General features: G+C 46.3%; 1 protein-coding gene across 3 annotated transcripts in view; it reads left to right on the top strand.

Moving 5' to 3' along the window:
* The first annotated feature begins 1,036 nt into the window (after nt 1–1,036).
* The window catches only part of ADAP1 (ArfGAP with dual PH domains 1), a 109,813-nt gene continuing 85,362 nt past the window's right edge, over nt 1,037–25,487 (top strand). Inside the window, exons 1-4 of one of the 3 annotated variants that reach the window (XM_008164677.4) lie at nt 1,037–1,693; nt 2,896–2,995; nt 21,782–21,912; nt 25,005–25,096. In XM_008164677.4, coding sequence (XP_008162899.1) covers nt 25,008–25,096 — 89 coding nt within the window. In that variant the 5' untranslated portion in view covers nt 1,037–1,693; nt 2,896–2,995; nt 21,782–21,912; nt 25,005–25,007. The remainder of the gene's footprint in view (nt 1,694–2,895; nt 2,996–21,781; nt 21,913–25,004; nt 25,097–25,487) is intronic. The other 2 variants (XM_005289151.5, XM_042853169.2) reach the window with 2 other exon arrangements.

Below are 25,487 nucleotides of genomic sequence, written 5' to 3'. Positions count from 1 at the left end.
TTCCAGATTAAGGAGAAGTCCCATTGAAATCAAAGGCCCTACTTACCGGAAGTGAAGTTACACATGTGATTAAGTGATGGAAGGATCAGGATCATAAATTGAATTTAGTGGTGGTTTTCTGTTGGGTTATTTGAGTCCTGGTCCTGAAAACATTTGCATACATGCTTAACTTTGGATGGAAGTCAAGTCAATGGGATTCCTCATCATAAAGTCAGACAGATAAGAAAGCCTTTGCACCATGAAAGCTTTGATTTTTCTTTTTAAGGGGATGGGGTATAATTGAACAAGTGGATTCACTTCACAAAACCAAAAAGGGTTCCGTAACCAAACTGAAGTTGTATGGATCAAAAATTATTCTGGCACAGTAATTTCTAGGCGATGTATGATCTCGATGCAATTGACTAAGCTGGGGAGGAAGGATGAGCCAGTATTTAGCATGTTCACCTAGGATGTGGAAGACCTGGCTTCAGTTTGCTGCTGGACCATAGACTTACTGAGGGACCTTGGATAAGTCCGTTAGGCCCAGCTCCCCATCAGTACCGTGGGGATTATAGCACTTTCCTACCTCACCGGATGTTGTGAGGATAAATATGTAAAAATTGGAAGGTACTCAGGTGCTAAGATGATGAAGAGATTTGTAAAGTGCTTTGAGACCCTTGCAAGGAAAGTGCTATTGAAATAAACTAATCAGCTTTTTTTTTATTTGAATTTTATCAATAAAGAAGTGGGGGGAAGCAGGAGGGTCAGGGGAAAAGTGTGGACATCAGTCAAGTTTTTTTTTAATTGAGAGGGGGTAGATATTTTAATTTTACTAAACAAAAATACACTAAATGATCAATATCAAACAAAAAACAATCCCAAAGATCAACCCCCCAAACATCCGCTAAAATAAACACAAAAGAAGGCCCTGCTCATACTTAACTTTAGGCACTGCGAGTGGTGCCCCTTGGTTTCATGCAAACTAAGGCCCCAAATGGATCTGTCCGGGTCCGTCTGGGCACCCAGGCAGCGCTTCATTGCAATCGGAGAAGTGCCCAGACAGATCCATGTCGCCGAGGGCCCCAGGCTGCAAACGCTTAGGCGGGCTTAAACTGAAGCCTCTCAGCTGTGGTCTCAGTGGGGCTACTCGTCTCTGCTAGCTCGGGGGCAAAAGGTGGGAAGAAGGTTTTGTTCTGTCCTCCCCGCAGCGCGCTGCTCTCACGCCCAGGGGGCTCCGGGGTGCCCGCCTGCAGGAGGGCGGGTTCGCCGCTGGAGGTCGCGGGTGAACAAGGCTGGCCAGGAGCGGGCCCGGCTCGGGTCTCCTGTGAAAGGCAGACGGTTCCCCGCCGCCGCGGGAGGAATGCGGAACCAGCCCTGTGCGAAGAGCTGCGGCTGCTGCCCGGGCTGGAGGCTGCTCAGAGCCCAGTGAGGAGGATGGGGAAGCGGGAGCCCTAAGCGCCCTGCTGCTGCCCAGGGGGTCCGCCTTGCCCGTCTGAGCCGGGGCCAAATGAAGCAGCCCCCGGCGGCGAGGTAGCCTTTCCAGCGCCCCCAGCCCAGCCCCATGAAGCTCATCTAGCAGAGGAGGAGGAGAGAAGCCAGAGCCGAGCCCTGCTCACTCGCACCGTCCCCATGGCGAAGGACAAGCCCAGGAAGGCTTTGCAGGAGCTGCTCCAGAGACCGGGCAACCAGCTGTGCGCGGACTGCTCTGCACCTGGTAAGGGAGAGCGGGGGACCGCGGCGCTGGAGCGAGCTGCCCGGGGTGGAGGAGCGTCGTGGCCGGGGCAGGCAGGGGAGTTGGATCCCTCGGCGGCCGCCGCCCTGTGGGGTCAGGGCTGCACCTGCTCCCCTTCCGCCTGCCGCCCGGCCAGGGCGGGGTCCCGTCCAAGTTTGCCTCGGCCAGGTGGCCGCCCGCTCGGGGAGAGCCCGGCGGGCTGGGCGCCCTGCTGCGGCGAGCCCAGCTGCCAGCCTGCCGCGGGGGTGTGCCCCTAGCCGGGCTATTGCAAAACTGCGGACTCTGGAGAAAGAGGAAACCGGCCGTGGGGCTCTCTGGAAGGGGACCGCGTGAGCAGGGTCCGACCCCACCCTCGGTTCCCAGCCCCCATGGGCGAGGCAGGGCAGGAGGAAGGTCTCCCAGCTGCTCAGCTGGGGGAGGTGATGAAGGGGATGCCCCAGGAGACCGTTTGAGGGAGGGGGCGACTCAGGAAAGGGGTGAGCCCCCGATCCGGCAGCTGGCCGGCCAAGCCGTGCCCTAGACCCTGATGGGGTGCCAGGAAAGAGAGGGTGCCGGGGAGTCCCAGCAGGGAAAGCCGGGGTACCTCGCCTCCTCCCCCCCCCCCCAGCTCTCTGGGGCTGACTTATGAATGCTGATGTCATCCCCGGCTACTTCAGCCGGTTTGTGTGTGAGAGCTGCAGTGCAGATCAAGCCCTACGCTCAGATGACAATGACACTTCATTACTTTGCCAGGGTGGGCAGGCAGGCAGCGGTGAGGTTTGCAGGCGTGGGGCTGGGCGATCTAGTCCGTGTCAAGCTGGGGGCTCTCCCTCCTTGCTCCTGTCGTTGTTCCCTCCCTGCAAACTGTGTGGGGCTTTTGTTGCCAAGTAGCCAAGGTTCCCTTTCTCAGGGAATCAACAGACCTGGTGCTCCCAATGCCTGGCTGTGCCACTTCCTGCCAGCCAACCTTTGACCACCACACAGGTGTTTGCTGGAGACTTTGCCCCTTTCTTCATGATTCATAGCTATAGATGATAAACTATCAGTTGTGCTCATTGCTGGGGGTGGGGGAGGGAATGGCTGGGGGAGATTCTGAGCCAGACACACACCCTTCCTTGTCCTTTGAACAGAGAAGTCACTGGGGGCTTAGCCCGGTGGTTTGAATGCCTTACTGAGTGTGGTGATGCTCAGGTCTGTGTTTGTAGGTGTGTGTACAGATCCCCTAGGGAAAAGTCTTGCAGAGTTTAATAGAAAATAACCTTCCGGAGGAGAGTGACGGAGAATGATACCCCCTTGCAGAAATTGGTAGGTTGACTTTAAAATATCAAACCTGCAGAAGGGCTATTTTAAGCTATTACACTCTATAGCTTTTAGGACATTGACAGAATGTTATTACCTTTCTGTAGCACCTTATTGATTTCCACCTTGTCAAATATAGATAGGATCTGGGATGGATCATTAACTGTGGGTTTGTGTCCCTAATCTGCATTGAAGCTAAACTGGGATCCCCTAAAGATACTTTCAATCACATTGTACCTGGCTAGTGATGCCTAAGAACCTGCTACTACACAGTGTGTGTGGCTTTGCTGGCTGGTAGAACTCCACCTAGTCACTCCCACCTCTTGCGGTATAACCTTATTAACCCACCTTTTAGGCATCTTGCTGTACACAGCTTGGCTCTGATTGCAGTAGAAATCTCCCTAAAAACCTTCCTGAAGGAGAATTTTCAGGCCGGGACTGTTCAGATCGATTGCATAACTATTAAGGGGAGAGTAATGCAAAACCCACCCAACAAAACAGGGAGCAGTTACCCACTATCATCATGATTAAGATGAAACTATGGCTCAATAAAATAGCTTATGTTGTGGTTAGGTTATTAGGGACTCCAAAGGCAGGTTTTAAAGCTATGAAGCCACAGTCTGCCGTTGGTCACACCTGGGTGCAGAGATGTGCTCAGTGGTATTGCACCTAGTAACAGAGAAAAATTGGAGCCACTGTCTTGTGATGCAGGATGTACTATTATTGTAAGTCAGCTCCTTTTCTATGTGGTCTAACATAACCTTAACAGCCCGGTTTTCTCCTGCGTTGTACCCCTGCTCTAAAGCCCCATTTCCTCATTGACCATTCCGCTTTAGTTTTTGTAACCATGCACAGTAAGTCTACTGTAGTCTATGCCTCGGACTGAGGTTCAGTGACTGTAGACCGACATGCCTGTGCATGTTATGGGTTATTTAGGACAATTAAAGATGAGCGAGACACACAGTGTGCATGTGTATTACATATAAAATCAGTGGACCCAATCTGGTTATTTGCATTGGGGTAAAGGAGAGTGGATTTGGGGCAGTGCTTTCCAATCTAGGCAAGGCAAGGAGCTGTGAGGTGGGAACAGTTACATGACCCTTGACTTGCATTGCCCTATGCTACATCCTGCCATGTGCAGGTTAAATAGCAGGTGGTGTAGTTCCCTGATCCTGCAGTGGCTCCCAATACAGCCAGTCATAAGAGTTTCTCCAGTTTAAAGGTCTGCAGGGGCAGGCATATCAGCTCAAGTTTCCCTTCTCATCTTGTGTCTCACTTAGCTCAGGCATGAGGCCACATGTAGTCTACAGCAGTGGTTTTCAACCTGTGGTCCACGGACCCCTGGGGCTGCAGCCTATGTCTATGATTTCCAAAGGGGCTGCATCTCAATTTGAATTTTTTTTTAGGGTTTTGCAAATGGAAAAAAAGGTTGAAAACCACTAGTTGAAAACCCACAGAGTCAATGGAGAGTAACCTTCCTTTTAGTGAGAGAACTGGTGGGTGGGGGAAAGAACACACACAACAAAATAGAAATAGGGAAGGAAAAAATTAAAGCAAACAAGATGAGAATGGGAGAAGAGAGGGGAGAAAACAAACAGAAGACAGGAAGGCCAGTGCCAATGGGCAGATGGTGCAAGGGGACAGAGAGAATAGGCATCTAGCTGCCAGTCCAGTGCAATCAGGGATTTATAAATTATAAATTAAATTTTTATAAATTAATGGAGATATCCTATCTCCTAGAATGGAAGGGACCTTGAAAGGTCATTGAGTCCAGCCCCCTGCCTTCACTAGCAGGACCAAGTACTGATTTTGCCCCAGATCCCTAAGTGGCCCCGTCAAGGATTGAACTCTCAACCTTGGGGGTTTAGCAGGCCAATGCTCAAACCACTGAGCTATCCCTACCCCAGTTTTGTTGAAACTAAAGGCTGATATTCTCTAGTATGGAGTGTGTGTGTGTCTAACTAAAATACAAGGGAGAATTCATGAGCCAGTGAGTATCAGCTCCAAGATGCAGCTATTTAGCTAAGGGATTCTAACAATATGGTAAATAATAGAGCTGTCTGGAAAAACAAAACAAAATAGCTACTGTTTTCAAATGATTTTCATTCCATTTGTGTAGAAAGCAGCTCACTTCTCGCTTTTTGAAATTTTCTGCAGATTCAAATCTTTTTTTAGAAATTGTGATTTTTTTTTTAAAGTTACATTTTTGTCAATTTGGAAAAACTCTCCCTTATCGTTGATTATTTTTGCCCCAGAGCCCCAGTCATGGACCAGGACCCCCTGGTGCTAGGCGCTGTACAAACTCTGAACAAAGAGATGGCTCCTGCTCCAAAGAGCTTGCAATCTAACCTCTCCTAGTGGCTAAGCTGTGGCAACCTAATGGCGCAGTGAAAAAAATAGTCCCCAGAATGGTAAATGAGCATACAAATGTAACCTGCAATAAGCACCTTTCCCTCCAGGCTGTATTGGCAACTTGGTCCACGTGCTCCCCTTGCCCTCCCCTGACCACTTAGGTTTACTGCCCCTCCCAAGCCTTATGGAGACCAAAACCAAAGTGAAAACCAAATACCTACGATTGGAAAACAAACTAACGGGCAATTTTTTTTCATTTGCAGTTTTTATTGAGCGTTTTAAAAAAAAAGGTTTCAGAGTAGCAGCCGTGTTAGTCTGTATCCGCAAAAAGAACAGGAGTACTTGTGGCACCTTAGAGACTAAGAAGTGGGCTGTAGTCCACGAAAGCTTATGCTCTAATAAATTTGTTAGTCTCTAAGGTGCCACAAGTACTCCTGTTCTTTTTTTAAAAAAAAAGGTTTTAATAAAAACCTAATTGTGGGGGTTTTCTTTTGGTGTGTGTGTGTGTGTGTGTGTGTGCGCGTGCGCAAAAGTTCATTTTTGTAGAAAAAGGTCATTTTTGACTATAAGTGCTTTCTGTCCAAGAATTCCACCCTGCTATAGCGAACAATGTGAGAGCACATTATCCGAGTCTTTGAGACTGAATTACAATGCATAAACCATTGTAACAAAACTGTTACTCGGAACACACGGCCCTGGGTATCACACACTGCAGGACTCTTTGTTAGATTGCGTGTCTCACCTAGTGGAAGCCAGGTTGCAGCAAGTCTGTTTCACTGGACCAAGGTGTTTGTCATCCGGGAAGGCAGAGTGCGGTGTGCCGTCTGACGGCACAGCGAATAATCTCTCCTAATGGCTGGCGTGCAATGTCTCCCAATATGTTAGAATGTTTCTTTAAGACTAAAGCGGCAGCGCTTTAGCGTTGCCAGTTTAGACTTGCCCTAATATGGCAATGCAATTGGTTTTAAACCATTCTTTGTCTCCGGCAGTATCTTTCTGCACATTGTGAGATGGATGGTTGTCTGGGGGCATAGCAAGGCTTTGCATGTTTCTCTTCATAGTCCATTCTTATCTGGTTTAGGGTTGCATTTCCACTGGTTCAAAATCTTTTTACATTGAGGCAGGGAGGAAGAAACCTGGACCTGCAGGCAAAAGTGCAAATGCCACTGGAGTGATGCTACGCCTTAGAGCTCGTCAAGTGCATTTTTATGGGCTCCAACGTATTCATTGTTAATTTTCTGTCATGCGCTCTCATCTTTCCCATTTGACTGGGGCTGTTTGTCCACCGCCACACACTGGAACTATTGAAATAAATGGGCAAATGTGTAACTTCCACTTAAATATATATGAATTTCATCTAATTCTAACAGGATGTGTGATAGTGGAAAGGAAGACCAACAGTGAGGCCAGAGATGATAGTGGGGCGGGACCATGTTATTAGGTATATCTCTATATATTACCTTATAGAACTGGAAGAAACCCCAAAAGGTCATTGAGTTCCAGCCCCCTGCCTTCACTAGCAGGATCAAGTACTGATTTTTGCCCCAGATCCCTAAGTGGCCTTCCTCAAGGATTGAACTCACAACGCTGGGTTTAGCAGGCCAATGCTCAAACCACTGAGCTATCCCTGGTGCTGAGCACTCAATTCCCACTGGAGTTGAGGGTATTTAGTACCTTGCTCTACTAGGCCACTCAGAACAGCCTGAGGGTTGAGGAGAGAGCTTACAGCAGGGACCATTACAACTGTAGCTCCCACATACCCAGGACCTGGGGCATCTTTCTGTGCTTAAATTGTTGCTCCAATTAGGCTGAGCCATTTAATGCAATAAACACATGACATAAGGTTGATGACAGGAGAAAAATGTAAAGAAGTGCAAGAAACTCCTTGCCTTGTTCTGGGAGAAGGAGGGCATTGAAAGAGGTGGGCTGGGGGGGAGGAAGGGTTAAGATCTATCAAAAGGATGGGTAAGGAGCTAGTGGGCAGAGGTGGAGAGGAAAGGTTCCCATTGCATTTGTGTTTTGCTTTAGACCATCTCTGCAGGGAGAAGGGCTTTTTGAACTACAAGAACGCTTCATGTTGCAGGGGTTTGCCTGTCCACCCCAATTTCATAACTCGCTAAGCTTGCAGCACTGCTGTGATCTGCGGATAACAAGCTGAGGGGGGCACTCAGCCCCAGAGCGCTGGATGCAAAGGGTTTGGCATATTTGTAAAAATGTCCGGGTAAAAGCTCTGCTGACCGGGAGTGGTTGTCTGCAGTGTGCATCCTCATGTGTAAGGAGCAAAGGCCCTTTCTAAAACCCCAGCATTTTCTCCTAAAGTACAGTAGCCTCGAGAAGCAACAAAATCCTGACTGCACACAAACGTCTTCTGATTCCGGTATTAAATCAAGCCTTTCAGCTAGCTAGCTACTGAAGAGCCATTTGCTCTAGACTGGGCCAAACTCAAGAAAGAAATGTCAGCCATTGATTCAATAATGTTAATTGTATTAAAATTCCCATGGTTACACCATGTAGCTAGTTAACATTCCTATTACGTGGAAAGAAATGTTTTGTCTACCTGTAAAACTTCCCCCAAGGTTTTCTTTTTACCATCAGGAACTATAAGCCTCCTACTGAACCACTGTTGCTTTCTCCTTAAAAGCACATCAACGCCAGCCACAAATGGATGCAAACGTACTGAGTTTATCGGTCAGGCCCTTTATTCAGCATGACATGTCTGAGCCAGCGATGTCCACTGGAGGACGCATTAACATGTTATAGCGTTACTGGCCATTGAACAAGGTCCCCACGTAGGGTTGCCAGGCATCCCGTTTTCGACCGGAACTCCCAGTTGAAAAGGAACCTTGATGGCACAGTGGGGGCCTGGGGCTAAGGCAGTCTCCCTGCCTATCCTAGCTCCACATGGCTCCCAGACATGGCCACCAGGTCCCTGCAGCCCCTAGACTAGTGGTCACCAACCAGCTGATTGATCGCGATCTCGGGTGGTGCAGCAGGGCTGACGCTAAGGCTTACTCCCTGCCTGCCTGCCCACGCCATTCCCGGATGCGACCAGCGTGGCCCTGGGGGCAGGAGGGCAGGGATCTCCATCTGTGTGCTGCTTCTGCCTGCAAGCACCGCCCCCACAGCTCCCGTTGGCCGGGAATGGGGAGTTGCACCCAAACTCCTTCCCAGAGCCCGCACCCCCTCCTGCACCCAACCCCCTGCCCCAGGCTCAGCCCAGAGCACCCTCACACACTGTGAACCCCTTGGCCCCAGCCCAGAGCCTGTACCTCCTTCTGAACCCCAACCTCCACCCCAGCCTAGTGAAAGTGAGTGAGGGTGGGGGAAAGCAAGCGGTGGGGGGGGGGGATGGAGTGAGTGGGGCGAGGCTTTGGGGAAGGGGTGGGCTAGATCCTGGGTTGCCCTTAAATTCAAAAAGTGATCTTGGGTGTAAAAAGGTTGACGACCACTGCCCTAGATGCATGGGTGGCCAGGGAGGCTCCGCACACTGCCCCCGCCCCGAGGGCTGGCTCCACAGTTCCCATTGGCCAGGAGCCGTGACCAATGGGAGCTACAGGGGTGATGCCTGTGGGTGTGAGAGCTTCCCTGGCCACCCATGTGTCCAGGGGCTGCAGGGACCTGGTGGCTGCTTCCCAGGAGCGACAGTAAGCACTGCCGGGACCCCGCACCCTGAACCTTCTCCCACACACCAATCCCCTTCCCCAGCCTGGAGCCCCCTCCTGCACCCAAACTCCCTCCCGGACAATTGTGTGTTTAGTAATGATGGGCTAAAGAGTGTTTTAGGCACTGAGTTTTCTTTTGGGATGTGACAGAGGTGGGGGCTGGTTGGGGAAGTTAATTTCTGAATCGACTCTGAATTTCCCATATGTCCTGGGTCCTTCTCTAGCCCTTATCTAGCAGTGACTTCATTTTCTGTACTTTCAAAGATGAATGAAGCATAAAAATGCCATCTGAATATCTTACTCCTGGGCTTAATTTGTAAAGATAGGCATGATAACAGCAAATTTGTAACTTTAAAACCAGTATAGTCAATCAGTAAACACCATAATTATCTGTAGTGTTTTGCAGTGGAAGTAGTCTGAAATTGGCATCTGTTGTACTGTAGCAATGATACTTAAAGACCAGTGGCTTATTGCATTTGTGGTGGTATGTTCTATTTAATATTCCCCTATCAATGTTATTTTCCATGTTAAGGGAACAAAGCCATTTGGTTGGAACTTAGGAATGCCTGGAGGTTTTCTTTTATCAGGTTTTACTGCTATTTACTAAAGGGAGATGCTTGATAACAGCGGTCATGATGATGGTAAAACTAACAGCAAGAACTGATTCAGTCAAACTTTATCTTGGGCAGACATAAAACTGTAATAAATCGAAACTAATGGAGCAAAAAGTGCATGTGAGTGACAGTATTTGTTACTGGCTCAAAAGGGGCACAGCCCATAAGTCGACTGAGACACAATTATTTTTGAACTACCTAGATTTACATTAGACAGCCTGTGCAACTGCGGTTTAACTATGGGGCATTTTAAAAAGAACCTTCTCTTTCAAAGCATGGATTTAATCAATGTGGTTAACTACAACTTGCTGCAAAACTTCTTTACTTCGTTGGTGGCTCTTCTTTAAAACAGCTTCATGAGTGTAGTCATTTGCTTGGTCACATCAAGTCCTGTCTCTGAAATCTGATCGTGGTCCATCAAGACAACCAACTGCTGGGATGAAACCTGTGACTACCCTGAGGTCTGGGTGTGTTTTAGGTTGCTCTATGTCTGAGCTGAGAATTTTTCAACACCTGTTACCCTGGGGAGCAGAAATGAAGACAGCGAGGCTATGATTGGTTATTATTATAGCTTCCTTCATCCAAAAGTAGAGCAAAGCACATTACAGAATAATACATGCAGAGCTGGGGACCAAACCTATAAACTGTGCAGGGAACTCTCTGACTCCAATGGGAGTTCCCTGTATGCTCTAATAACAATGTTATAAATGTGTACCAGAGGACTACGCAGTAGCAGAGGCAAGAGGAAAAAAAGAAGAAGCTGGGGAGGGGGAGACCAGGGGTAATTGGAGGATGGAGGAGAGTGGAGAAATCAGTAGCAGATTATTTAACAATAGAGTTTTGAGGGCCAGTTCCTCTTGCAGAGCAGTCAGTCCTGGAGAATTTTAATTCTCCACAGTTCTTTTCTCCCCTGGCTTAGGTTGGAGGGGATTAATTTCACTCTTGACACATTCTGAGTATGCTCCTTTCCACTCATCCCGCTGGCACCAAAAACAATCACCAAGTTATGCTGTGAGAGGGCCGCGGCTGTCGGTGTTCAGCCAAACACAGACATCAATGCACATCTCCCCGCTCCCCACCACCTCCTCCCCATTGCGATCCTGCGTTTAGGAGCAGCTAAAATATTTGAAAACCAGAAGAGCAATAAACAGAAAGTCACCGCTAACACACAGAACTGCTAGGGAGAGCTGCCCAGCATTAAAAATGAGTCCCTCTGCCTTATATGTGACAGGTCTGGTAAGCAGAGTGAAATATGCAGCTCTTTCATCATGCTATAGAAAAGGTTAACGTGCTCTGCTGCAGTTTGGTGGGACTTGAGTTTGGAGCAACACAGCCTCCGTTGTAGGTTAGAGCTGAACAGGCAAGGTTGAAAGGAAGGTGGCAGAGAGAAAGATGGCAAGAACAGCCGAAGGCTTTATCGGGTAAACTGGTACAGTTGCTCCAAAAGATTGGGTCTTCCCTCCCCTGGCATGTTGGCCACCATCTGTTCTTTGGAAATACAAACGTTCTATACGGTTCTCGAAAACGTGGTTCCTGCTAATGGCCCAAATTCTGCATCCTTAATCAAGAAAAGCTGCCACTGAATTCAATAGGGGTTTTGTGTGATTAAGGACCGCAGAATTTGGTTCACAGAACTGATTATTTGCACTAGGGCAGTGCCTAGCGGCTTTATCTGAGCCTGGAACCCCGTGGTGCTTGATGGTGTACCAGCATACGGTAAAGGACAGTCCCTGCCCACAAGAACTGACCCTCCGAGCAGACCAGACAAAGGGTGAAAGAGAGAGGTAGTGTAACTCTCCCGATTTTACAGGTGGGGAGCTGAGGCACAGAGATATTAAGGACCAGATTCTGAGCTGGTGTAAATCATTGTGGCTGATTTATGCTAATTGAGCATCAAGCCATATGGGGACTTGACCAGGAGTTACACAAGGAGGCAGAGCTGGATACTGAAACCTCATCTCCTGTCTCAAGTGCCCAACAGTTCTCAAACTGGCAGGTGAGGTTATTATGTGGGGGATCGTGAGCTATCAGCCTCCACTCCAAACCCTGCTTTGCCTCCAGCATTTAGAATAGTGTTACAAATTAAAACCACTTATTTTTATATTTAAGGGTGATCTCACTCAGAGGCTTGCTGTGTGAAAGGGGTCACAGCTACAAAATATTGAGAACCCTTAATCCATGAAGTGATCCCATCTCGAATATGGATTTTCTTCCCTTGATCTGTGATACTCTGTCCTTCCTTTTGTGTCTCACATTTCATCAATGGCAAGTTGCAAGCTTTGAGCCTGATCTAGTGGGTGGAGTAAAATGTGACATCTCCCATCGCTATAAAACATTTTAACAGAGCTTTTCCAGAAAGGTTTTTGGAAGCTTGCACCTAGACAGCTCAAACAGTGTAAAAAAAAATCCCCCTAAATATTCCTGCCCGTTTAAGAAAACATTTGTTTTGTAAAGAGACAAACCTGGTATTTTTTTTAATCTCTTCTGACAAAATTCACGCAGGCTGATATGCACTTTGGTAGAAATTGTGCTGAAATAGGCACTGCTTTGATCTGATCTCATTACTCTGAGAAATCTTAAAGCATGATAACATCATTGCAGAATTGCTTTACTGAGACTATGGTGCCAACCATCACTTGAGTCAGCCTCTGACAGGTTTATCCTTGTGGTTAAACACACCCTTTGCTGCCCTTGATGTTTATATTTGAGTCTTCTTTGTGTATTTGTGAAAGAAAAGCAGTTAACTGCACTTTCTGCACATCTTGGATATGCAAGGGCCTAGCCAGGCCCCAAGGGGCCTTGGTTCAAGAATAGGTTAGGGGCCCCCTTCCCAGTTCCAAAATCTAAAATTTTGCTTACATTTACCAACTTGGAAAATCAGAACATATCCATCTTTTCCACATATCCATGAACATAATATATAGGATGTTTCTATACATTTTTGCAGGCTGTCTACACACAGAAACATTCTATTTACATATTTATACAACATTTAACTACAATTGTTGTTTTCTAGCTTTTGAGTTGAGAACTAGATCAAGCTTTTCTATTGTGACGTTGTGCAGTCTATATGGTTTTATAAAAACTTGATAATAAGTCAATATAATGTAACTGAGATAGTTTTAGAGAAAATACGGTAATAAGTGAATGTAATGTAACTGGGATATGCTTCATGCAAAAGATCTCTTGTAAGGTGTCATTACAAAGCTTATAATCTACTGAGTATGATTATCTGATTTGTATAAATATACCACTCTTGTATCTAAAACTAGAAATATAAAATGTAACTCTGAGGGCCTATTGTAATTGTGTAAAGTGTGGACCATTAATGATGGTTTGGAATCTTGATGACTCCCATTGTCTGCAGATGGCTGTTTTTACCTGTGAGTCTTCCTGTATATGTGTGTGCTGGCAAGTGAGTAATAAAGTCTTGCAGTGACATGTGATCATGTCACCTGAACTGGAATCCATCTTTAACCTGGTGCTTTTCCAGTGAGGGGGGGTGGAAACCCAGAGAGACAAAGAGTTCCCGCCTTATGCAAAAGATATATAAAGGGGGGAAGAGAACAGAGAGAGGGAGAAGCCATCATGAAGAATCCCCTAGCTACCACCTGAGCTGCAACAAGAGCTGTACCAGGGGAAAGAATTGTGCCCAGGCCTGGAAGGTGTCCAGTCTGAGAAAAACTTACTGAAACATCTCTGAGGGTGAGATTATCTGTATTTAGTTTGATTAGACATAGATTTGCGCATTTTATTTTATTTTGCTTGGTGACTTACTTTGTTCTGTCTGTTACTACTTTGAACCACTTAAATCCTACTGTCTGTACTTAATAAAATCACTTTCTATTTAGTAATTCACTCAGAGTATGTATTAATACCTGGGGGAGCAAACAACTGTGCATATCTCTCTATCAGTGTTATAGAGGGCGAACAATTTATGAGTTTGCCCTGCATAAGCTTTATACAGGGTAAAACGGATTTATCTGGGTTTAGACTTCATTGGGAGTTGGGCATCTGAGTGCTAAAGACAAGCACACTACTGTGAGCTGTTTTCAGGTAACTTGCAGCTTTGGGACAAGTGATTCAGACCCTGGATCTGTGTCTGGAGCCAAACGGGAGTGTCTGGCTCAGCAAGACAGGGTGCTGGAGTCCTGAGCTGGCAGGGAAAACAGAAGCAGGGGTAGTCTTGGCACATCGGGTGGCAGCTCCCAAGGGGGTTTCTGTGATCCAACCCGTCACATCTATCTTAAAGAGTAACTTGCAAAATAACCATTAGAGTGTCAGGAAATTCAAAGCATAAGGCTTCTGCAGCAACATTAACTCAGCCATGTGGCACATTCGTAGCAATTTATATTCCTTTCTCACTCTTCAGTTTAGATTTTATAACACTTTTTTTGTCAAAACTATACAGTCACAGGTAACGTTGTAATGCTTATAAAGATACAAGTTAATCTTTTTTTAATGTTTCTTTACCTTTGCTTCTAACACCATTTTAGAGTAAGACTGAAGGAATTTTAAACGTCTAGTTTATTTCTCCACACTAAAGCGTATTGAAATGCAAAGAATAAAAAAAAAAGTCAGATCATACATTCACCAAAGCAAAAGTAAAGGATACTGGAGAGTCCGCGAATAGCCCCCATGTGGAACAAGCAGGGGGAATGTATGGGAGAATTGGGGAGCTCATCACCATAGATTGATGCGGTTGCCAGGTAGACACAGGCAAAACGGGACGAATAATGTCTATTTTTATTGGAATTTTTGAAGCCTAGTGTTTATAAGTGCTACTCCCTCCCCCGGATATTAGTTTTGGTTAAAAATTGCTAGAGGAGTATTTAAACATTGTTACTATATAAGGTTTTTGTTCTCTGGGGGTTACGGGTTAGCTTGATAATAAAACCGTGTAAACCATGTAAAATTGCTTAAAAGCTCATATGAGAAACTCTTAAGTGCACTCCAGATTTTTTAAGAGCCTCTCTACTGAGAGAGAATATTTATTAACAAATTGATATAGTTCTTTATAATAACTACACACAAAAACCCCAAGAGACCAAAAAAGGGTTTAGAAGAGTTTGTCAAAATGACTTTCCTGTAGTTTCACTTTTTGTTTTGTCACATGTGTAAGCGGGGGAATGGTCCCACTATTGTGGGGAACTTTCCTGGCTTATACACTACCCCGGTGAAGTGGGCTAGCGAAAGGATCTGAGTCACCACTCCCACTTCCTTTACCCAGAGCCCTGCCTGACCTCAAGGGCTCCCCTTCCACTCTCCTGTGTGGCAGAGTGCTCGTAACCCCAACAAGGCTGGGCCCAGGATTCCTGGGGGAGCTTGACCCCCAACCTTGTAGTCGTCACTTAGGACAGGGGGTAGGATGTCCCCACTCTGGGGTGCTCTCTCTGTACTGGATGCTTCCCTGACCCCACGGATCATTACATACAATTCAAAGCAAATACAACTTATTAAACAGCAATCAATAAAAAAACAAGGAAAAAATGGGAAAGGTTAAAGAAAAACACATAACCCCGCTCTGTGGCACAGGGACATCACAACCAGCGTCTCTAGAATGTAAGGGAAGTTCAGTCTGTTCCTCACAAGTCCCAGGCCTCTTCTCAAGCCCTGGCTGTGCTGCAGGAATGCTGAGGTCGGACACTTGCTCTGGCGATGGCCACATGCTCTCAGGCTCTAGGTGGCAGGACCCTTCTTCCCAGTGTCGCGCCCGTCCCGTCGGGGTTACGATCCCCCTCCAATTCTGGCCTGCAGAGCCTCTTGGCTCGGGCATCTCCCTGCGCTTGGCCTGCTGCCCAGGTTCCCCCTCGCTCTTCCCAGCTGCTCACCGCACCTGGTTCCGGACTGCTCCAGCCCCAGCTCCAGCTCCAGCTCCACTCTGCCTCAGCACGGCTGCTGCTGCTGCTCTGCCTCCAGTTCCCTGGGCTGCTTGTTTGGCCCCTCTGGCTCTGGCACGGCTCTGCTCCCCAGCTCAGCTTGGGCCCCTGTTTTCTCCTTAGCTTGCCCCACTCTGTCTGACCCAGGCAATTCCAGCTAGGGTGACCAGACAGCAAGTGTGAAAAATCGGGATGGGGGTGGGGGGGGGGTAATAGGAGCTTATATAAGAAAAAGACTCCAAAATCGGGACTGTCCCTATAAAATCGGGACATCTGGTCACCCTAATTCCAGCTCACACGGAGGATGGGATCCCCCTGGCCCCCCTGACTCCCTAATTAGCCTGCCCACCCTGTCAATCAGGCTGACCTGGAGCATTGGCCTCTCCCCATTGTTCCTGGGGACTGTCCGTCTCAGGGTCCTGATTTCCCATCGATCTTCCCCTTTCTTTTGGCACTGGGAGTTAGCCCACCAAAACCCCCACTGAACGTTAGTAAGGAGACAACAGTCCACTTACACATGTATGCTAAGTGGTGCGCTGACAGAGCGGTATCGTAAGTGCACCAGCAAACTTGCAACATACTTTGCTACATATACTTTATTTTGTTTTGATAACTCATGAATTAATTTAGCACTAATTAAGGTTTGTTTACACCAGATTAGACCAATGATTCATGCCACTGTCTGAGACTGCAAGTACGAGATGCTTCACCGGAAGGTGCAATACCACAGCGGACAATACCACAGAATAACCTCTCCATAGGGAAGTGTGTTCCAAATCCCAGCAGTTAGTGGCTGGTTTAAACACTGAAGCATAAGGGATATAAATATTCATGTTTAAAAAATCCTACGTGAGAAATTTCAGGGAGATCTAACAAAGCTAGGTGACTGGGCAACATGATAACAGACAGATGAAGTTCAGTGCTGACAAATGCAAGTTAAGGCACGTTGGAAGGAATAAACCGGAACTACTCATACACATTGCTGAGTTCTACATTGTTGACTACTAAATTAACAGGACAGAAAACTAGGCATCCCTGTGACAAGTACAATGGAAACTGGAAATCTTTGCTCAGTATACTGGGGCAATCAACAAAACAAAGAGGTAGGATATATAGGGACATCCCACAAAATACTAAAGTTAGCATAACACACACAGATGTGTTCCCTGTGTCCTCAACTCAAATAGTGTGTACAGCTCAGGTAATCCTCCCCCCCTGCCTCCGGAATAGAAATAGCAAAACCAGAAGGGGTTCTGAGTGATAATGAGAATGACTGAGGCAGGCAGAGGCTGTTGCATGAAGAGAGAATTAAACTGTAGTTGACAGGAAATGAATCAGAAGGGACTTAAGAAAGGTGCACACAACAATTAATGGTAAATTGGGGGCTGCTCTTTACTGCCACCCATTCAAGTGGGATGCTCATGGCAGTGGAGAGGCAGCAAATTTAAAAAGGCTACAGATATCTTGCTTTATACAACATATGAAAGTTTCACAGCTTGGTAGGCGACAAACAAGAATTATCCGTTTACATGGATAACTAGAAGATTCACAGCTATTGTCAGTAGGATTTAAAAAATGAAGAATTTGTCTACCTGAGGAAATTGACTGGAATACCTGTTCTGAAATAAAGTGATTTTTATTTCAAAATAGCTGGAAGAGCCATCCCGGTCAGTTTCCCCTTGTAGTCTTCCAAGAGTTTGTCTATCAACCCGCATACAAACAAAGCAATAAGTGGGGCGGGGGGTGGAAGCACCTTGCTCGGGTTTCTTGAAGCATCAACCCCAGCTGGAGGCAGGATATTGGCCTGGTTGCTGGGCAGGGCAGTTCTTGTGTCACAAGCTGGTGTCCTCGTTGCCAGGAAATGTCCTGTGGCAGGTTGTTCTGCAGACTGCTCACATGCGGGGTGTAAGTGCCTTGCACGTCCTGGGTAGGGCTAGTTCCCTCTCGAGCACCTGGGCTGCGGCAAGGCAGCAGCCGTGGGGCAGTGGTTTGTGGGCGAGAGGGTTGCAGCCTCAAGACAGAGACAGTGGTGGGGGATGGGCAGGGGCTGATTTCTAAGACACACACGCTGCCATCAGAACAAGAGACACCGATACTGATATGTGTGTCAGCACATCCCGGTAGGAGATATCAGAGAAATTGATTGTCGCCCCAGACACGGGCTGCCCTGGAAGATTGCTCCACCCCCGACAACCCTTTCCCTGGAGCCATTCAGCTCAACCACAGTTGGACCTGGGGATCCCTCTTTGGTCCCCTGCACTCCACACCCCTACCCTGCACCCCCAGCCCAGCTCAGCCTGCACCTGCTGGTCAGCCCTCAGCAACACCCACACCACCCGGTCCATCCGCCACACTTTTCCAGATGAGGTCCTCACTGCCTCAATGTGTGAGTCCAGGCAGCAGCGGCCGGGGCAGGGGCTAGGGTCTTCCTGGGCAGCAGACCTGTGTGGGGATTGGACATGGACCAGCAGGTGAGCAGGGCGCTGATTGGAGTCGGGTGGGTTGCTATACTTGTGGCTGAAGCCCCAGATAGCAGCACACCGGTGGTGCTGCCAGGAGCAGCTCCAAGCCACTCGATGTCTGAGGAGCTGTGGCCTTGATCTTACTCATGCTGGGGATGAGGAGTACCTAGGGTAGGCGTGGAAGCATTTCCCTGGCAGGACGCCACGTCCTGCTCTGTCCTTGGAGCCTCGTCTGCCAATAGGTAGACTGTGCCCTTACTACAATGGGGCCGAAGGTCGAGTGGGCCCCCCAAACCTCATGGGCACTGGTGCGACTGCACCACTTGCACCTTTGTAGCTATGCCTCTCGGACGTGCCACACTTAATTTTTATGAGCCATGACTCCCGGGTGTGATTGGTGATGGCTGTCTGTGGTTACAAAAGTGATCAGCGTCTCTATACAACTTGTTAATTCCTCCCCAAACCAAAGTCAACAAGAAATATAGACCCTACCTGTGTGGGGCTGGAGTGAGAATAAGGTTTCATCATGATCATATCCACGCCCAATGCAGGAGGTAATTTTAAAGAGAAGCACACAGTAAGATTCTCTTTGCTGTTTGAGATGGGAGTAGTAAGCACCACTCACCAGAAGGTTATGGATCTGAGCATCACACTGGGACTAGGGCTAATGTGCTGGCTGCTGTATTAGAGGGATAGGTTAGAGATGCGACCCTTCCGTTGTGGTATTAAGCTGATGTCCGGCCTTCCTTCAAGCTGTGCAGGTAGAAGTGAAAGACCTGCAACTTTTTGAGTCCTTGATGCTTTGACCTTGCCCAGCATTCCTCAGCAGGTTCTGAAGGCCAAGGCTGCATGTGAGCTATTGTTGCACTTTGGACTCACTCGCTGTTTGAAGCCCACAGATTCTAGGAGGTACCTTAGAACAGGATTTGATTCTACTGGTATGTTCTGAGATCACCCGATGCAAAAAATTAAAGTGTGTGTTTGTGTACACGCCTATCAAATATTTTAATCACCATCTGGGTACGCCTATAATCTAGCCCAGTGGTTTTCAACCTTTTTTCATTTGCAGACCCCTATACAATTTTGAAAGGAGGTGTGGATCCCTTTGGAATTTAGACATAGTCTGTGGACCCCAGGGGTCTGCAGAGCACAGATTGAAAACCACTGATCTAGCCCCTGATAGCAATCTTCGTTACCTTTGTGGTGGAAATATATGGGACCTGCATGTTCTCTGAATTTCATTGGTGTCAATCTGAGTCACTCCACGTAACTCAATAGAGTAACACAGATGTAAGTGGGAGGAGAACCAGGCTGGTGGTGCTGGCTTATGAAAATTGTGTTCCTCTCTTAGGGCCTGATGCTGCAAGGTGCTGAACACTCGCAACTGCCATGGATCTTGATGGGGCTGGAGGGTGCTTGGTACCAGACAAGATGTGCTCAGCATTTCACAGGCTCATGGATATATTCCAGGCTTGAGCCTTGGTTGTGTCCCGTAGGATGGTAGATTCCACAGAATGAAAGGAGCCCATAGGGTCTGGAAGATGGATTACAACCCTGTGACAGTAGAATTGTCGCTGGTTCTCGGGACTAGCGTCTCCCTGGGAGTAGGATTTCTCCTCCTGTGCAGATGTGACAGAACTTGTAGAATAAAATGGGGCATAGTGGTCATAAAATGAGTTTGACCAGGCAATTCATTTTGCTTAATTGGTTTTAAATCAGAACAACAAAACTGCAGGTTGATGTGGATAACCCATATTCCTCTTTTGGGGTGTGCCCAGGGAAGCAGCTCATGGTCCTCTCCTTAAGACAGACTCTAACAGTGGATCCCAACGAGCAGCTCCAAGCTAGCATGGGAGAACCACAGAGACTACCTACAGTTGAGTTTCTTTGACCAACCCCTCCTAACCCAATTCCTGTTGTTCAGTTGCACTAATTGCAATACAAGGGGGCCATTAAATATGCATACGGAGAAAAAGCACATTCCCTTGCCTTTTATAAATAATTACTGCTCTGTATAGAGTAAATGTTTAGCATAATTACTGCAAGGGAATAAACAAGTTATGACAGTTTTCAAGAAAATGATAGTTCCCCATATTCATTAACAGCCTGATCCTGTGAGGTGCAGAGTGCCTCACTGCTCCTGCTGACTAGGGCCGGGGGATGGTTGAGAAGGACGCTCAGCTGCACCAAGGAGGCAATTTGCATTTGAGTTGGAATAGCAAGTGCTGACATTTATTACTGGGCGTTCAAACAGAGATCATTGCATTGGCATTAGCAGTGACGCAGTGCAAGAGACATTGGCGTGTGTGTCCTGCTGTAACGCCTGCTATTTTTCTCTGTTAATCTCCTTCAATTACTTTAACCCTGCATTTATCAGTAGAATGTGACGTCTCTCATTTGAGGTGCTAAAGAACAAAACAGGGATTCAGTGAGAGTGGAATCAAATTTAAAGTGCCCTTGCTATTTGTCAGCTCAGAGGCCAGCACTGTAAACAGTGGGGCTTGGCTCAGCAGAAATTCGGAGCTGTAGCTCAAGCATTCATCTTCTGCTCAAGCAAAGCCTGAAAACCCTTCTGGTTCAGATGCCTTTTCTACCTTGAAAAAAGAACAGGAGTACTTGTGGCACCTTAGAGACTAACAAATTTATTAGAGCATAAGCTTTCGTGGGCTACAGCCCACTTCTTTGGATGCATAGAATGGAACATATATTGAGGAGATATATATACACATACAGAGAGCGTGAAAAGGTGGGAGTTGTCTTACCAACTCTGAGAGGCCAATTAAGTAAGAGGGGAAAAAAAAACTTTTGAAGTGATAATCAAGATAGCCCAGTACAGACAGTTTGATAAGAAGCGTGAGAATACTTACAAGGGGAGATAGATTCAATATGGCTCAGCCATTACAAACAATCTCCCCATGTAAGTATTCTCACATTTCTTATCAAACTGTCTGTACTGGGCTATCTTGATTATCACTTCAAACGTTTTTTTTTCCCCCTCTTACTTAATTGGCCTCTCAGAGTTGGTAAGACAACTCCCACCTGTTCATGCTCTCTGTATGTATATATATATATCTCCTCAATATATGTTCCATTCTATGCATCCGAAGAAGTGGGCTGTAGCCCACGAAAGTTTATGCTCAAATAAATTTGTTAGTCTCTAAGGTGCCACAAGTACTCCTGTTCTTTTTGTGGACACAGACTAACACGGCTGCTACTCTGAAACTTTTCTACCTTGGTTACTTTGGGGCCCTGTGTAGAATTCCTTTATTCTAATCATAGAAATGTAGGGCTGGAAGAGACCTCAAGAGGTCATCTAACCCAGCCCCTTGATGATGTCTCTTTGTCTGGCTTGTTCTTGGCATAATAGTGTGGGGATTTTTTTATTATTATTATTATTGTGATGTGTCTACTATAATTATAATTGTTTTCTGCAGTGCCTGAGCACCTTAGTGAGACATAGGTTTTATCATAAAAGTTAGAATTTCTTCTCTTCGTTTCATGAACAAATGCTGACAATGAAGAGAGATGAACTTTACAGCGGTTGGATTCACTATGACTGTGCATGCAAATCCAGTAACTGTGTGCATAAATGAGCCCTTTGCATGGTCATTTTGAATGTAAATTAGACACACAAACTTGTCTGCCTTTTGCATGTACATTTGCACATCAAATGCCTTCAAAATCAGGCTCTGTCTCTCATAAAGCCCTTTTGGGCTCTGGGGGATCTCCAGATTCCACTATCTTTTAGTCCACTCTTCTCCTCGCTAAATTCTGTACTCCAATAAGCTGTACTAAAGCAATACTGTTTTCTTTTGTCTTTCAGATCCAGACTGGGCATCGCATACCCTAGGAGTGTTTATCTGTTTAAATTGTTCAGGAATCCATCGCAATATCCCACAAGTCAGCAAAGTGAAATCAGTCCGTTTAGATTCGTGGGATGATGTTCAAGTTGAGGTATACATTATTTTTTAACAAGTCACAAAAAACGTGATCCTATTTTTGACAACCTCAGATAAGCAACGATGTTGGGCACATTTTATTTTCTCCCATAGAAATCTTGACTTTTTTTTTTTTTTTTGGTGTTAAAATTGCAAATTTCAAAAACTTTTAACCAGTCCTGATGCTAACTCATGTAATTTTAGTTGCATTCTGTCACCTCCAGTATCTTGGCTATTTGGGCCTGAAAGCCCTCAAATCCCCTCTTGCAGATTGGGCTCTTACGTTGCGCTCTCTGTAAAAGAGACCTTAACTCTTCTCTGTATGAAAAACACCTCGCTAGCTGGCTGTGGGGTTATAATAATAATTAATAAATCTAACTAGAAAACCTGTAGGCTCTCACGTATATTATACTCCAAGGCATGAGCAGTGCTACCAACTCTCAATTTCATCCTGAGTCCCATGATTGGTGTTTTTTCTTAAAGCCCCAGTTCCTGGAGTCATGTGATATACATGAGAAAATTAGCTTTCTTTTTTAAAAAAGTTTCCAGCCTTCATGGCTATAGAGAAAAGTTAGAATACAGGAACCCCAAAGCTTCAAACCATATAAAAGAACCCTAACGTTATTATTTTTAGAGACTTGTGATTTTTATGCAAATGTCATGATTTTGGGGGGTTTACTCATGTTTTTTGAATGCATAAGACTCTCTGGGAGGAAATACAGCTTCATAGAGAGCAGAGTCTTTCTCTATGTTTATAAAAAGAACAGGAGTACTTGTGGCACCTTAGGCCTTGGCTACACTTACCTGGTAGTTCGGCGGCGAGCGATCGAACTTCTGGGTTCGACTTATCGCGTCTAGTCTGGACGCGATAAGTCGAACCCGGAAGTGCTCGCCGTCGACTGCGGTACTCCAGCTCGGCGAGAGGAGTACCGCGGAGTCGACGGGGGAGCCTGCCTGCCGCGTGTGGACCGAGGTAAGTTCGAACTAAGGTACTTCGAACTTCAGCTACGTTATTCACGTAGCTGAAGTTCCGTACCTTAGTTCGAATTAGGGGGTTAGTGTAGACCTGGCCTTAGAGACTAACACATTTATTTGAGCATAAGCTTTCATGGGCTACAGCCCACTTCTTCGGACTAAATTTGTTAGTCTCTAAGGTGCCACAAGTACTCCTGTTCTTTTTGCGGATACAGACTAACACGGCTGCTACTCTGAAACCTCTCTATGTTTATGTTTATCATTGAATTTGTACTGAATTTTGTGAGCAGGTACATGCCAATCATTGCAGAGTTTTCAATTTAGCAATTTCAATCCTAGATCAGAAGGCAATGAGGACAGCGGCTGCCATGACAGACTAATTAACAAGTCCATGTTCCAATGTTGTCGTTTCTGAGGTAGTTGTAGGACGAAGGTTTAAAGGCACTTTGAAACTAAACTGTCAACCTACTTCCTGTAGTTTCTTCTCCAGGAGACCAAGGTTCTAACCTTCCTTGTGATGCCGATTTCGGGTAAAACTTTGGACAAGTCATGTAAGCCTACGGTTTCAAAAGTGGGCACTGACTCTTCGATTCTTCCATTCCAGGGACCAGTTTGAGGCATGTTGGGTGTGATTGTTCGGGGTGATGAACAGCCATACCTCCGTTGACTTCAATATGAGTGGTGGGTGCTCAGTACCACTGAATATCACGCACAAGGCGTCTTGAGCTGGTCACCCAAACTCAGAGGCCACTTATGAAAATATTGCCTGAAATCCTGGCTCTTTGAAGTCAATGGAAAAATTCTCATTGACTTGGGTCAATGGGGCCAGGATTTCATCCCTTGATCATAACCTCTCTGATCCTCATTTTCCCTGAATGTGAAATAGGGGTGGCGTGTTGATCAATTACATTTTGCCTGCAAACTGCTATGAGTGCAAATTACATTTATGCCACTGAGTGTCAGAGGCAAGGGAACAGCTGCTTCTCCTTCTCTCTGCCGTATAGCACCAGGAATCGCACTCTGCAAAGGCATGTACCTACGGGGAGTGAGCATAGTGAGACCTAGAGGCTGGTCAGGGTAATCATTCGCTGGTGAGAATTGCAAGGGTGCTTGTCAATATAGCTCTTAAATTCTGCTTCCTGGTATAACAATGGGGCCGGAATTGGATTAAGATACAAACTAATTGCTGAGTCCAGCACATCCTCATGCACCATCAGCCACAGGGGGCTTAGGTGACTGGAGTGGCTTTGCACAGAAGCGTCACCCTTCATTTTTATGCTGATCACTTAATCTTTCCCAAGGAGCAAAAGTAGGCACAGATTTATTTAAAAAAATAATAAAATCAGAGGATCTTTTTCTGACTCTGTCATCTGGCTAGGGTAGAAACGTTAGGGAGCAGATTCAGTGCCAGATTCTGCCCTTGAACATGCCCAAATGAAGGCAGAATTTGGCTTGGAGAATCCGCCAGTGTGAAATGGAAGAGACCTGCCCTTAGTTACATGCATTGACCTACCATTGAAACCAGTGGGGATCACGCCTGTGACCTAGGGCAGAATTTGGCCCCAGGGATGTTAAGGGGATGAAATGTCCAATCTTGATGGAAGAGGTTGTTCCCAAGTTTGTAGCAGCCTATGTAGTCACCTGTCTGATGAATGATGCATCATGTTGACAACAGCTGCTAAGAGAGCTGGAAACCCACTTAAATAGCAGCTGTACTTGGGTGACTTGAGGGCGCTTCTGCTGTATATGAGAAACAGACTGCTCTGGGCCATTCCATACCAGATGTACGTCCGTTGGTGTCGAGAAAGCAGCTCTTTATCTTTTGTGCCTCTCTTTCCCTATCAGTAAAATGGACATAATGATACAACCTGGCAACAGAGAGTGAAACGAATGGAACATCTACAAGTTGCTTTGCAATCCTCTGATGTAAAGTGCTATACAAGTGCAATCTATGGGTGCTATCCTGCAGACACACTACTACAAGATCTTCCATAAGAAGCCCCAATGGAGTGTTGTCATACGTGTGGGCAGAACTGGGTACTGTTACTACTCTGTAGAACCAGAGACGAGTGAAGGAACCAGAGCTAAAATTGCTTAATTTTTCTCTCTCTTCCCCCCCCCCCCCCCTTACAGTTTATGGCTGCAAATGGAAACAACGTAGCAAAAGCAAGATATGAATCTAAAATACCACCATTTTATTACAAGCCAACATTTCCTGACTGTCAGTAAGTAACTACATATTTTCACTGGTAAACAGCATTTATTTGTTTGTGCAACTGCAGCCTCTGTAATATTTTAGTTTTCAGGGTTTGGTTTGGTTTGGTTTTGGTTTCAGTTATAAAGGGCCTTGAGAAGTTCCAGTCCTCTGGATTTATATGGTAGGCTAGTACTACGCGTGAGATTTTATTTAATAACTACAGTTGGGTGGGACAGGGAAGAGTCAATAGATTGCGCATTCCCTAGACCCTTCCAACTTTCTAAGGCTATAAAAATGTCAATTTTTAATTATGGTTTTTAGACCCTCCCCCACCTTTTTAAATAGCCCTTCTGCATGAAAACGTGGCTCTACCATCTGATATACTAGATGCTATGTTGTTGTTTGTAATACCAAGATGC

Source organism: Chrysemys picta, chromosome 10, assembly GCF_011386835.1.
Source record: "Chrysemys picta bellii isolate R12L10 chromosome 10, ASM1138683v2, whole genome shotgun sequence".
NCBI classification, from domain to species: domain Eukaryota; kingdom Metazoa; phylum Chordata; order Testudines; family Emydidae; genus Chrysemys; species Chrysemys picta.
This window is presented reverse-complemented; position numbering and strand designations above follow the sequence as displayed.